Here is a 13,108-nt window from a genome sequence, read left to right as displayed (position 1 = left end):
GAGGGCAATCCAGTGACTGAGGGTAGATATTAATAGCCTAGAGAGGGACCATTGTCTGCCCCCAGCCACCCCAGAAAATTTCGGCACTTACCCTCTCTCTCCCCATTGCCCTGTAGCGGTGGCATATGGGGTAATAAGGGGTTAATGTCACCTTGCTATTGTAACGTCAATAAGACACCTATACATTAATCCACTAGTCTGAAAGGGGTTAAAAAACACACACACATTAAGAAAAAATACTTTTAATGAAATAAATAAATACAGATTTTTTCAATCTTTATTTAACTCCCAATCCATTCGAAGCCATCGTTCTCCTGAAAAAAATAAAAAATAAAAAGCAACAATATCCATACCTGTCTGCCGTACAGTAAGTCCCACACCGCAATCCATCTGAAGGGGTTAAAGATTGAAAAAATGTGTATTTATTTATTTCATTAAAAGCCTTTTTTCTTAATGTGTGTGTGTTTTTTAACCCCTTTCAGACTAGTGGATTAATAATGGATAGGTGTCTTTTTTCAGAAGAACGATGGCTTCAAATGGATTGGGAGTGTAATGAAGATGGCAAAAACTGTGTGTTTATTTATTTCATTAAAAGTCTTTTTTCATAATGTGTGAGTGTTTTTTTAACCCCTAACTACTAACATTATTAGTGAGGGGCATATAAAAAATAACGGATATGCAATGGTTTACTGTATGCAAACCATGGCTCATATCCTGTCGGGTTCTGTAATGATTTTACAGATGGCGACAATTGAATTTTAACCTATTCTGCTATCTAGATCGCTATGAAATATAGATATATATATGTGTATCTCACTGAAATATATATATATACTGTGTGTATGTGTATATATATATATATACCTATACTATGTGTATACATGTATTCTATCTATTCTATTTTAGCCTGTCAGTGTGATTTTACAGTATAGCGCACTGAATTGCAAGCTTTTCTAAAGGACACTGGTGCATATTTCTCGCAAGTCACACGCATGGTCCGTGTGTAATCTGTTTTTTTTCTCACCCTCATAGACTTGCATTGGCGAGTTTCGGGTGTAATACGGTGCAAATCGCAGCATGCTGCGATTTCCTCAGCACGTATAATACGGGCGAGAAAAAATCGGCTGATGTGAGCTGCCCCATAGATTAACATTGGTCAGAGTGCTATGTGATTTTTTTTCTCGCATAGCACTCGTCCGTATTTCTCGCTAGTGAATCCGGCCTAAAGCTCCATACACTTACACCGAGTCAGCGAATTCTGGCTCACAAAAACTCCTGTATGAGTCCGTTAGTCTGTTGTCAGGTCACGTGGCTGGAAAAGGACCAGAGCGGCTCTGGACATTGGGGAAAATTGCAATTGGTGAGTATTCTAATGCACTTATACATAATTACATACCATGATTAGAAAGGATCACAAAATAAAAACTTTGATGAAACATCTCCTCTAATCATTGTTATCCCAAACATGGGGAATGGACAAAAATTCCAATTCCAGTTCTCTATTTATGAATTGATGCTTTCTTGTGGATCTGAACAATAAAAAAACATTTTAAGTCATGCACATTTTTATTTATTTATTTAGTGGTAGCTGATATTTCTTACACTCACCATAATTCCTCTATCCCGCAGTCTGGACTGGACAGAGCCTTCATCAGGACACTGAAGTGAGGACCATACAGACGGTTATTAGACAGGTCAAGTTTCTTAAGAGACTGGTTACTCCATATTCCTGAAGCCAAATGGATGCAGGACGTTTCTGGCAGACCATTACCAGCCAACCTGGAACAATAAGATGAGAGGTGGATGAAGCATCCACAGTGTGCTAGTATAAAATCTGTAGATTGTGAATGTGGAGAGAAAATGCCATCAGTTTGTAAAATTCATACATTTCATCACTAGAAGCCACTTCTTGTGTGTGGTGGATATGTCCACTGACACCAGAAATCCAGAATCTCTGAGTAATGTCCTCACTTTATGGCATGTCATAAATTAGTGACTATTGCAGCACGTGTAATATACAATAGACATAAACCTGATGGAGGAACTTGTGTCATCAGTCATCAGTGGTTGACAACTCTCCTTTCCCCCACCATCTATTGTAGCTCTCAATACAGAACACAGCCAGAGCGACTCACTGCAAAAATGATATACAGAGGCTACAGTACTGTACAAGCAAAGGGGATTCATGGACATTGGACACTGGAGAAGTATTAGCTCACACCCACCTAATGCCCTGTTTGACTGTGAGTAAATCAATTTAGTAAATTCAATTCTTGTGTGAGCATTTTCTTATTCATTACAATCCATTGGAACCGTTACAATACAAATTGGTGTCAGAAGTGGGATTGTTTTGAATAAAAATGTTTGCAAAATTGAATAAGTTTGTTAAGCGTAGGAAAGCAGTTGAGAGTAGTGTCAGATCTTTGCCAGAATGGGTGTTACCAGGAAAGTGGACCCCAATGGCACAGGAATGTAACAAATATATGGAGGGACAGCGGTTATCAAATCCTCAGGATGTGGCTGCCAAATTTGATCTCTTAAGGTATGATGCAAAAGAGCAGAAAGCTGCAGCAGCCGTTGGATGGATTTTTGTGCAAGTGTCCCAAAGATTACAGGAGGAGCTAGATCATTTGCGTTTAGAGCTGCATACAGTTTTAGACCAAAGGATTAGCTTGCAATCAGCCTTGAGAGACCAAATGAAACAGCATGACAATATGCAAAGGAATTTTGAAGCTTATGTAATGAAAAATGTGAATAAGAATAGGCGCAGGAGGAGACAGCGGCCAGTGTCAGATATTTGTACTGCACAGATTAGAACCATGATTGCACATGAGAAATGGTCAGATTTGCTAGAATGTGATTTCTGTAACAGTGAGACAGATGAGGAAGAAAAGCAAGCCAGACCGATTGTGACTACTAAAACTAGGAGAGAAGTCACACAGCGTAGTGGGGATAGGATGGATGCAGGAAACGCAGCTACAGGAGCAGAAGCTTCAATGACCGAAGAAACTAGGAATTATACAGCTGGAGAATTAACAGAATTAGCTACCAGGTACAGGCAGCAAGCAGGAGAACCTCTGTTAGCATGGATTCTCAGATTATGGGATCAGGGAGCCGATACTATAATCTTGAACCGTCTTGAGGCAGTAGGACTTTGTAGTATTTGTATTGATCCTATGGTGCGTCTAAAAATGAGACGTGCAAGGGACACTACAGAGACTTTCTCTTTGTTGCATTTGGTGAGGGATTCTGTGGCACAAGTGTATGACTCTCCCATGGAATTAATACCACAGACACGATGGGAGGCTCTTGCAGATGGAGTTCAGAGATTGAGAGAAATCGCAGGCATAGGTGTCATAACTCGCAATCCTTTGCCTGATCTGAATGATCATTTTGCTGTTGTTGAGGATTGGAAGGAACCAGATGCTGCAATATTGACAGTATTGATGAAGAATAAGTTCATAGAAGGTGCCCCAGCGTCATACAAAGCCCCATTGTTCACTATGTTCAGTGCACTTATGGGAAATTCCACTAATATCTACACAGCATGCAATTTAATTTCCCAGCTATCTGCTCTAGAGAGAGCAAAAGTATCAAAAAATAGTACAGTAAAGAGAGTAGATCAAGAAAGGAGAAAAGAGGATGATACCCAACTTGGAGCAGGAAGGAGTTGTTTTGTGACCTGATGGCTAGTGGAGTTCCATTCCAGGATATAGATGGGATCTCTACAAGTGACCTGTTGAGGAGATGGCAAGATCTGAGGAGAAAAGGTAAATTGCAACTCGCCAGACCCAAGAGGGTGGCGACAAATGAGATGGGGGGTTGGAAAGATAGAGGTGGGACACCTGATGGAGGCATGCAAAGCCCCCACTGTAACCGCCCCTTGCACTCTTCCAATACCATGGCATACTACACCCCCTGCCAAGATTCCCTCATGGACTAATTTTAAATGCAGATAAAAGTTCTTGAATATCCCTGAAAATTGTTGTTTGAACAGTTTTGCCATTTTTAGATGTCTAATGATGTTTGTTTTCATTCTAGAGTTTCTTAGAGAAATACTCCTGTGAGCATACTATGAAGTATGCGCTGGCTGATATATGATGATAAATACTCCTGTGAGCATACTGTGACGTATGCGCTGGCTGATATATGATGATAAATACTCCTGTGAGCATACTGTGACGTATGCGCTGGCTGATATATGATGAATTGGGTTTGGTCTTGGTGATGCATAAATGTACATTCCTCACCTGAGGGTTTGTAATAGACCTTGATGTTTTAAAAGGCAAAAGACCACAGCAGATATAAGATGATTCTGTATGTGGGAGCCATGTGAGAGAAACATACAAGGAAAAGAGGGAGTGACAGTACAGACAATGAATTTAAGACTGACCTAAAGTTAGATGACTGATAATATACTGGGGGGTTGACAAGATAATAGATGACTTATTTGTACTAAGTGTTTGTCTTTGTCACTGTATGTGCTTTGTATATTTGTCATGGATATCCCTTGATTAAAATTGGTTAAGAAAAATCCACGTGGTATGTTTATTTTTACTTTTTATTTGGTATATTTTTTATTTTTTATGAGCTCATATTCTGAATTTTAATTGTACTGTGTTTAGCATTCTTGGTTTTTAAAGGAATTGTTTTTTCTCTTTTCAGTCCACTACATGTTGGATTGGGGGGGTGGGGGGTGTAATTAACCTTTTGTTTGTTTGCAGGAGTGAAAGAAGAAACCTTGGCCATTTAATTAACATGTAAATACAGTGCACTGTAAATAGTTTATTCCTGCAGTAGTGAAAAAGGAGTCCATCTACCTAATATAAGATTATATTTTATGACTTATTTTTGAGTTTTAACATTTTTTTATTTTTTGGGAGCTCCCGTGCAAATTGGGTTTTGAAGAATATATATGTTAAATGATTTCAATGAATGCTAGTTTGTTAATGTCTTGATATAGCTTTGTTCACCTACACCTGAGTCATGCAATGCAAATGTGTGGGTACCCAAAGTGTGTGTTTGTCTATATATAAATGAGAATCTCTCCTGCTTACTGAATGAGTGCATTAGGTTTAGCCAGACTGTGTGTGTTGATGTAATGTGTATATTATTATGTAAAAATAAAAATTTGCTAGAATTGGGTTAATAGCAAATTGGTTTGGGTTCGGTTTTCCTTAACATGTAATTGTACTGATTCTGATTAGTAATAACATTATTTTGTGATCTTCATGAACATGATTGTACTGGTAATTATGATCAGCGTTCTTATGCAAATGTGATTGACATGAATTTGATGTGTTTGATCAGTGTATAAGTCCATACACATATGATATATATTTTATGTAGTATTATTATCTAGAGTAGAAATATTTGCTACAGTAGAAAATTTCAAAGGTCATTCTGGGCACAATTTGGACCAACAAACCTACGGTAATTTTGTTTGATTCATTTGATCAAGGGGTGGAAAACAAGCCACCAGGACTGAGTTATATTGAACAAGTTATTCTATCTTAGACTGTGAATATATCATGGACTGAGTTATTTTGGACTGTTGCTTTGGACTGAGTTAGCTCTGCCAAGACTTTGGAACTTTCAAGTATGATTGTGAAGTTCACTTTCCCTCAGTGCAGGCTGTGTTTAGACTGAAGATGTCCAATTGAGCGATGACACTGAGCCCAGATGCTGCTAAAGCGTCACCAGGGTGAATAAGGTCCTGGACAGTGGCAGCAATAGAAGATAAAGGTACTCTTATGCTCAGCCATGGACACCTGCACTTCCCTCACCCATTGCTTTGGAGAAACGAGGGGTTAATGTCATGAAGGGCAGGGACAGATTGCTCTTTAGAGTCTGTTCTTTTGCTAACCAGGGAAAGTAGTGAAGTCACCCCAAAGTGATGAGGGCATAATAATCCGAGTGCTTTCCCTGCAACAGAGACCCATTTAAAAATTGCGGTCAAGAAGATCCGAAGAAAGAAGATTTCTACAGACATTTGATATTTCAGTACCTGTTGGTCCAATGTTGTTTTTGCTCCGTTTTAAGCCCAGGATGTTATTTTTTACCAAGCGGTTTTCTATTGGTAGCAAATATATATATATATATATATATATATATATATATGAGCAATGCAAATAATGATAAATGGTATAGTTTAGTGGCAGGTTAATTAATTAAAGTGATTGAAACCAAGGGGTGGAATGTATACTATGATTTATTTTTAATGGTTTCAACACTCCAATTAATTAATACCAACTATTGATATAGTTTCAATCAGTTATACTATATATATATATATATATATATATATATATATATATATATATATCCAACAATGTAGACCAGCTCACTCCTGTGAACCACCTGGAACCTCAGCTGACTTGGTTAACTCCGTTGTGCCCGGATCTGGATGTAGGAGTCCATCCATACAAATGTGAACAACGACATATATATATGTGAACAATGACAAAGCAAAGTCCAGCAATAACGTGAGCAATCCAGGATGCTGTTAAAAAATTTTTTCTTTCTTTTTATTCATAAATCCATTAATATGCAATGGTCCAAGCAGTTCAAAACAGCAATAATGCAGGAAAGTAGTGCAGATAGGACTAGGATTGCTCACGTTATTGCTGGACTTTGCTTTGTCGTTGTTCACACATATATATATATATATATATATATATATATATATATATATATATATATATAGCTCTTTGATCCTTCCTAGAAGGTCATTGAAACTTGTTTCAACCAGATGGTCACATTGTCCAAGCAGAGCAAATAACTGGCTTACACTTATCTACCAACAAAGGACCTTCGTTGCCATAATTAGATTGGGTGTGTAAACGTTTCCCAAGGATGTTATCTGGTCAGGGGACTTTCTCATTAGCATTCAAGGATAGATCAAAGCTTTTTAACTAAGACACATTTGGATTCTTTTGGGGGGGATAAAAGGAGGGTAGATGAGCAGAGAGAGAGAGAGACACAGAGAAAGAGATGTGACAGACCAGAGAGGACATGGAGATGAGATTATCTGAATAATGTAATGTATAAATAATGCCTGTTTCTGATTAATGCATATGTATTTATAGTTTTATATTGTTTATTATTTGATCTTATCACTGTATATAGTAAATCAATGTAGTAAATTCAATTCTTGTGTGAGCATTTTCTTATTCATCACAATCCATTGGAACCCTTACAATACACTGTCATGCCCCCAAAGAGAGCCTTGTGTTAAATGGAAGATCTGCCTGTACATGTAAATGAGAGTCAGTGATAAGCGGTCATAGAGGAGCGCTTAGGAAGTAATCCAGGGGCAGACAAGGATGTCAGGTCTCCACCGCAGCTCCAGCCGAAAACCTCCAATGGAGGCTAGGAGCAATGAGAAAATGGAAAACGGTCTTAGGAGCGCAGGAAAGAGACTCAGACAAGAGATGGGTTTAAACCACAACGCGTTTCGACGGAGGATCCATCTTCATCAGGTGGAAGTTTCCATGAAGATGGATCCTCCGTCGAAACGCGTTGTGGTTTAAACCCATCTCTTGTCTGAGTCTCTTTCCTGCGCTCCTAAGACCGTTTTCCATTTTCTCAATGTACATGTAAATGGATCTGAAAAAGTGAACAAAAGAGTGGGATGCCCACCAGGAATACAGTTGACCACTCTTGACTTTTATGCTACCCTCTACAGTAGAATAAGTTATCTTTTAATGCAACCATATTTTCTGACACCTTAGTTTTATCCTGGAGTATTTATTTTTCACATTGCTATGCTGCTATCCACCCTACCAAGAACGTTTAAAAATTGGCCTCATACATACCAACACTCTCCAGTTTGGAAGTTCCTTGAACAGAGAAATACTAGATCAAGTTATTTAAAAGCTAACTTGGCCTTGAAGTGGTTGACCTCCAATGACCAAGACCATTCTCATTACATCAGATTAGACTGCAATTTTACCCTTTTGGATTATCCTGTACACATCCAGTATGTAAACGTCTCTTATATTCACATGTCTGCATCCTCTACATATATCATATACTCACACATCACCATCCTGTATGTGTCTTTTATACTTACACATCTGCATTCTGTACATGTCTCATATACTCACACATCTCCGTTATGTACACGTCTCTTATACCTATATGTCTCCATCCTGTACACGTCTCTTATAGTCGCACGTCTCCGTCCTGTACATATCTCTTATACTCGTACATCTCCATCCTTTACACATCTATTATACTCGCACGTCTCTGTCCTGTACATGTCTCTTATACTCCCACGTCTCTGTCCTGTACATGTCTTATACTCGCACATCTCTGTCCTGTACACGTCTCTTATACTCACACGTCTCTGTCCTGTACACGTCTCTTATACTCGCACGTATCCATCCTGTACACGTCTCTTATACTCACACCTCTATGTCCTGTACACATCTCTTATACTCGTACGTTTCCATCCTGTACACGTCTCTTATACTCACACGTCTCCATCCTGTACACGTCTCTTATTTTCACATCTCTATTTCCTGTACATGTCTCTTATACCCGCACATCTCCGTCCTGTACACATCTCTTATACCTGCACGTCTCCTTCCTTTACACGTCTCTTATACTCGCACGTCTCCGTCCTGTACATGTCTCTTATACTCGCATGTCTCCGTCCTGTAGATGTCTCTTATACTCACACATCTCTGCCATGTACACATCTCTTATACTCGTACGTCTCCATCATGTACACGTCTCTTGGGTCGCCCTCCCAGGGCTGTGGGGTACTCGGTACCGGGCTGGTCTCTTAGAGGGGAGTGTCACAGCAGCGGTGACCCGGTCCGTGGCCCTGGGCGCCCATGTAAAAGGGGATTCAGTTATGAAATAAAGCTTATGAATGATTCGTGACGCCACCTGTGGTGTTCGGCAAGGGAGGTGTTAAGCCGACGCTGCAGACAGATCCTCTGGGACAGATGGTGGGGTTGCAGCAGTGATGTTATAGCCCTCCACAGGCAGGGCTGTAGTCCCAGGGCAGTAGTAATAGGTGTTGAGGAAGAGGGTGCAGTGTCTGGCACAGAGATGTAGCAGTGCTGAAGAAGTTGCAGGAAGAAGGCAAGGACACAGCAAAGTGTAGTTTCTTTACCTTTACTTTGTAAGTGCAGCCAGGGACCAGATTACAGATGGCACAGGAGCTGATTAGCCTGGAAGCAACTTAGGAATCTCTCTGTCAGATGGGTTGTGTAGTCTCCTCTCTAGTGCTTACTTGAGGTACATGCAGTACTGTATTACACTGAAGTTCCTCCTTCTTCTTCCCTTTTGGATCTACCTCGTATGGCAGACAGCTTTAGCCCTCTATTTCTCTTGGCTCACCCGTCGCTGTTGTGCCTCCGGGTCTTAGGTGGGAATAGAGCATTTACAGCTTCCTACTCCTCTGGTTGCTGTTGCAGGACCTTCAGTATCCATACAACCGTGGAGACCAGGCTCCAGATCATGCGCAATCACTGGGAGGGCGCTCTCTATCCTCAGCTCAACCTCCAGCTTCTCTCCACACGTCTACACTCGTTGCCTTCCTCACACTAACTAACTTCCCCTTTCTGACCCCCAGAGAATAGCTCTTCCCCTTAGTATTTGTTCAGAGCTCCCTCTGCTGGCCCAGAGTGGGAACCGTGTTGCATGACATGGTTAACTGCTAGAGAGACCCTTCATTGCTTTCAAGCCTGAGATCACCCTCCATGGAGGAAGGCAATGCCACTGTGGTGACCATACTCCTGGGGGCGCCACACTCTTATACGCACACATCTCCGTTATGTACACGTCTCTTATACCTATATGTCTCCATCCTGTACACGCCTCTTATAGTAACATGTCTCCTTCCTGTACATGTCTCTTATACTCCTACGTCTCCTTCCTGTACACGTCTCTTAGGCCGGAGTCACACTACAGCGAGATACGGCCGAGTCTCACAGGTTAAAACCAAGCTCTGGCACCGGTACTCCAGAGCGGAGCGTGCAGCTCCATGTATTGCTGTGCAGCTGCACGCTCCGTTCCGGAGTGCCGGCGTCAGATCTTGGTTTTAACCTGCGAGACTTGGCCGTATCTCGCTGTGTGTGATCCCGGCCTTATACTCGCACGTCTCCATCCTGTACACATCTTATACCTGCACGTCTCCATCCTTTACGCGTCTCTTGTACTTCTCCATCCTGTACACGTCTCTTATACTCGTACGTCTCCATCCTTTACACGTCTCTTATACTTGCACATCTCTGTCCCGTGCACATCTCTTATACTCACACCTCTATGTCCTGTACACATCTCTTATACTTGTAAGTCTGCATGTCTCCGTCCTGTAGATGTCTCTTATACTTGCACATCTCTGTCCTGTACACGTCTCTTATACTCGTACGTCTCCATCCTTTACACGTCTCTTATATGCTATGTGTAAAAGGCCCTTTATACTCGCACGTCTCCATCCTGTACACGTCTCTTATACTCACACCTCCATGTCCTGTACATGTCTCTTATACTCACACATCTTCGTCCTGTACACATCTCTTAGGCTGGTTTCACACTTGTGTTTTTTTGTGCTTTTTTTAGCGCAAAAAAACGCATTCGTTTTTTTTCCCTATCTGTTACATGGGTGCGCATAGGTGCGCATACACATGCGTTTGTACTCGTTTGTATGTGCATGCGTTTTTTTGTAGTGTGCTCTCGGGCGCACAAAATGCATCCTGTTGCATTTTTTGTGCGTCCGACTTGCCCCAAAAAAGTATGCGCACGCAATGCGTTTTTCTACAGCCAAACACCCATTATAGTCTATGGGTGCGCATACGTGCGCATGGTAATGCGCAAAAAACGCACCCAAAACCGCAAAAAAAGCACACAAACGCATGATGCGTTTTTTATGTGCGTTTGCACAGCGCACGGTGCGCAGCGCAAAAAAACGCAAGTGTGAAAGTAGCCTTATACTCGCACATCTCCATCCTGTACACATCTCTTACACTCACACATCTCCGTCCTGTACATGTATCTTATACTCGCACGTCTCCATCCTGCACACATCTCTTATACTCACCCGTCTCCGTTCCGTACATGTATCTTATGCTCGCACATCTCCGTCCTGTACACGTCTCTTATACTCGCACGTCTCCGTCTTGTACACATCTCTTATACTCACCCGTCTCCGTCCTGTACATGTGTCTTATACTCGCACGTCTCCATCCTATACACGTCTCTTATACTCACCCGTCTCCATCCCGTACATGTATCTTATACTCACACGTCTCCGTCCTGTACACGCCTCTTATACTCACACATCTCCGTCCTGCACATGTATCTTATACTCGCACATCTCTGTCCTGTACACGTCTCTTATACTCGCACGTCTCCATCCTGCACACATCTTATACTCACCCGTCTCCGTTCCGTACATGTATCTTATGCTCGCACATCTCCGTCCTGTACACGTCTCTTATGCTCACACGTCTCCGTCCTGTACACGTCTCTTATACTCACCCGTCTCCGTCCTGTACATGTATCTTATACTCGCATGTCTCCATCCTGCACACATCTCTTATACTCACCCATCTCCATCCCGTACATGTATCTTATACTCACACGTCTCCGTCCTGTACACGCCTCTTATACTCACACATCTCCGTCCTGCACATGTATCTTATACTCGCACATCTCTGTCCTGTACACGTCTCTTATACTCGCACGTCTCCATCCTGCACACATCTTATACTCACCCGTCTCCGTTCCGTACATGTATCTTATGCTCGCACATCTCCGTCCTGTACACGTCTCTTATACTCGCACTTCTCCATCCTGTACACGTCTCTTATACTCACCCGTCTCCGTCCTGTACATGTATCTTATACTCGCATGTCTCCATCCTGCACACATCTCTTATACTCACCCGTCTCCATCCCGTACATGTATCTTATACTCACACGTCTCCGTCCTGTACACGCCTCTTATACTCACACATCTCTGTCCTGTACACGTCTCTTATACTCGCATGTCTCCATCCTGTACACGTCTCTTATACTCGCACGTCTCCATCCTGTACACGTCTCTTATACTCGCACGTCTCCATCCTGTACATGTATCTTATACTCGCACATCTCCGTCCTGTACACATCTCTTATACTCGCGCGTCTCCATCCTGCACATATCTCTTATACTCACCCGTCTCCGTTCCGTACATGTATCTTATGCTCGCCCATCTCCGTCCTGTACACGTCTCTTATACTCACCCGTCTCCGTTCCGTACATGTATCTTATACTCGCACGTGTCTGTCCTGTACACATCTCTTATACTGGCACGTCTCCGTCCTGTACACATCTCTTATACTCACCCGTCTCCATCCCGTACATGTATCTTATACTCACACGTCTCCGTCCTGTACTCGCCTCTTATACTCACACATCTCTGTCCTGTACATGCCTCTTATACTGTAAAAACGAAAGACAGCAAAATGTGCTGGGGTGGATAATCAAAATCATAGTGATCTAGATGTGTTGGTAATCACAACCAAGATTCCAGCACATGAATGGATAGTGCAGAACACACTGCATATTAAATATAGCAACTGACGGAAAGCAGTGAAAAAATTCTAATGACACATGGTAAAGTGCAGAGTAGGTTTTATTGAAAGGTGAAACGAACAGAACATGGCTAAAAAGTGACATTGGCAGGAAAAGCCGGGTGACAAAGGCTGCTCCAAATGATCAATCATGAAAAATACATCAGCATTGTGAAGTGCCTAAATATCTAGACATGAGTAGTGTTTGCCCATAGACATAACCATAAATACAGGGAAAAGTCCCTAAATAGAGTAATAGCAGGCAAAAACATACAGAAAGTAAACAAGGGAACACTTACACAAGAAGGAGCAGCAAGTGGGACCACAGCCGAACCCCAACGCGCTTTTCGGCGATTGTGCCTTCCTCAGGGGGCTTGTGTTAATGCTGAAAAGGGCCCATTATATAGGGGAAGTGAAACTGAAAGTAACAATCAAGCCCAGGGTCAAGACACACCCAACCATCTCAGAGTGACAGTCACAGCAGACGCAGACAAATCACAGGAGGGGGTTGAAAATGAAAGCACCAATCACGTCCG

General features: G+C 41.9%; 1 protein-coding gene across 1 annotated transcript in view; it reads right to left on the bottom strand.

Annotated features, from left to right (window-relative positions):
• LOC141082912 (uncharacterized) overlaps window positions 1-13,108 on the bottom strand; it is a 784,035-nt gene that overhangs the window by 64,040 nt on the left and 706,887 nt on the right. Inside the window, exon 18 of the mRNA XM_073566962.1 lies at window positions 1,609-1,779. Within this exon, the coding sequence (XP_073423063.1) occupies window positions 1,609-1,779 (171 nt within the window). The remainder of the gene's footprint in view (window positions 1-1,608; window positions 1,780-13,108) is intronic.

Source organism: Dendrobates tinctorius, unplaced genomic scaffold, assembly GCF_039654945.1.
Source record: "Dendrobates tinctorius isolate UK_male_01 unplaced genomic scaffold, ASM3965494v1 ptg000019l, whole genome shotgun sequence".
Taxonomy (NCBI): domain Eukaryota; kingdom Metazoa; phylum Chordata; class Amphibia; order Anura; family Dendrobatidae; genus Dendrobates; species Dendrobates tinctorius.
Note: the sequence above shows the minus strand (reverse complement) of the source record. Positions and strands in the feature narration are given on the sequence as shown.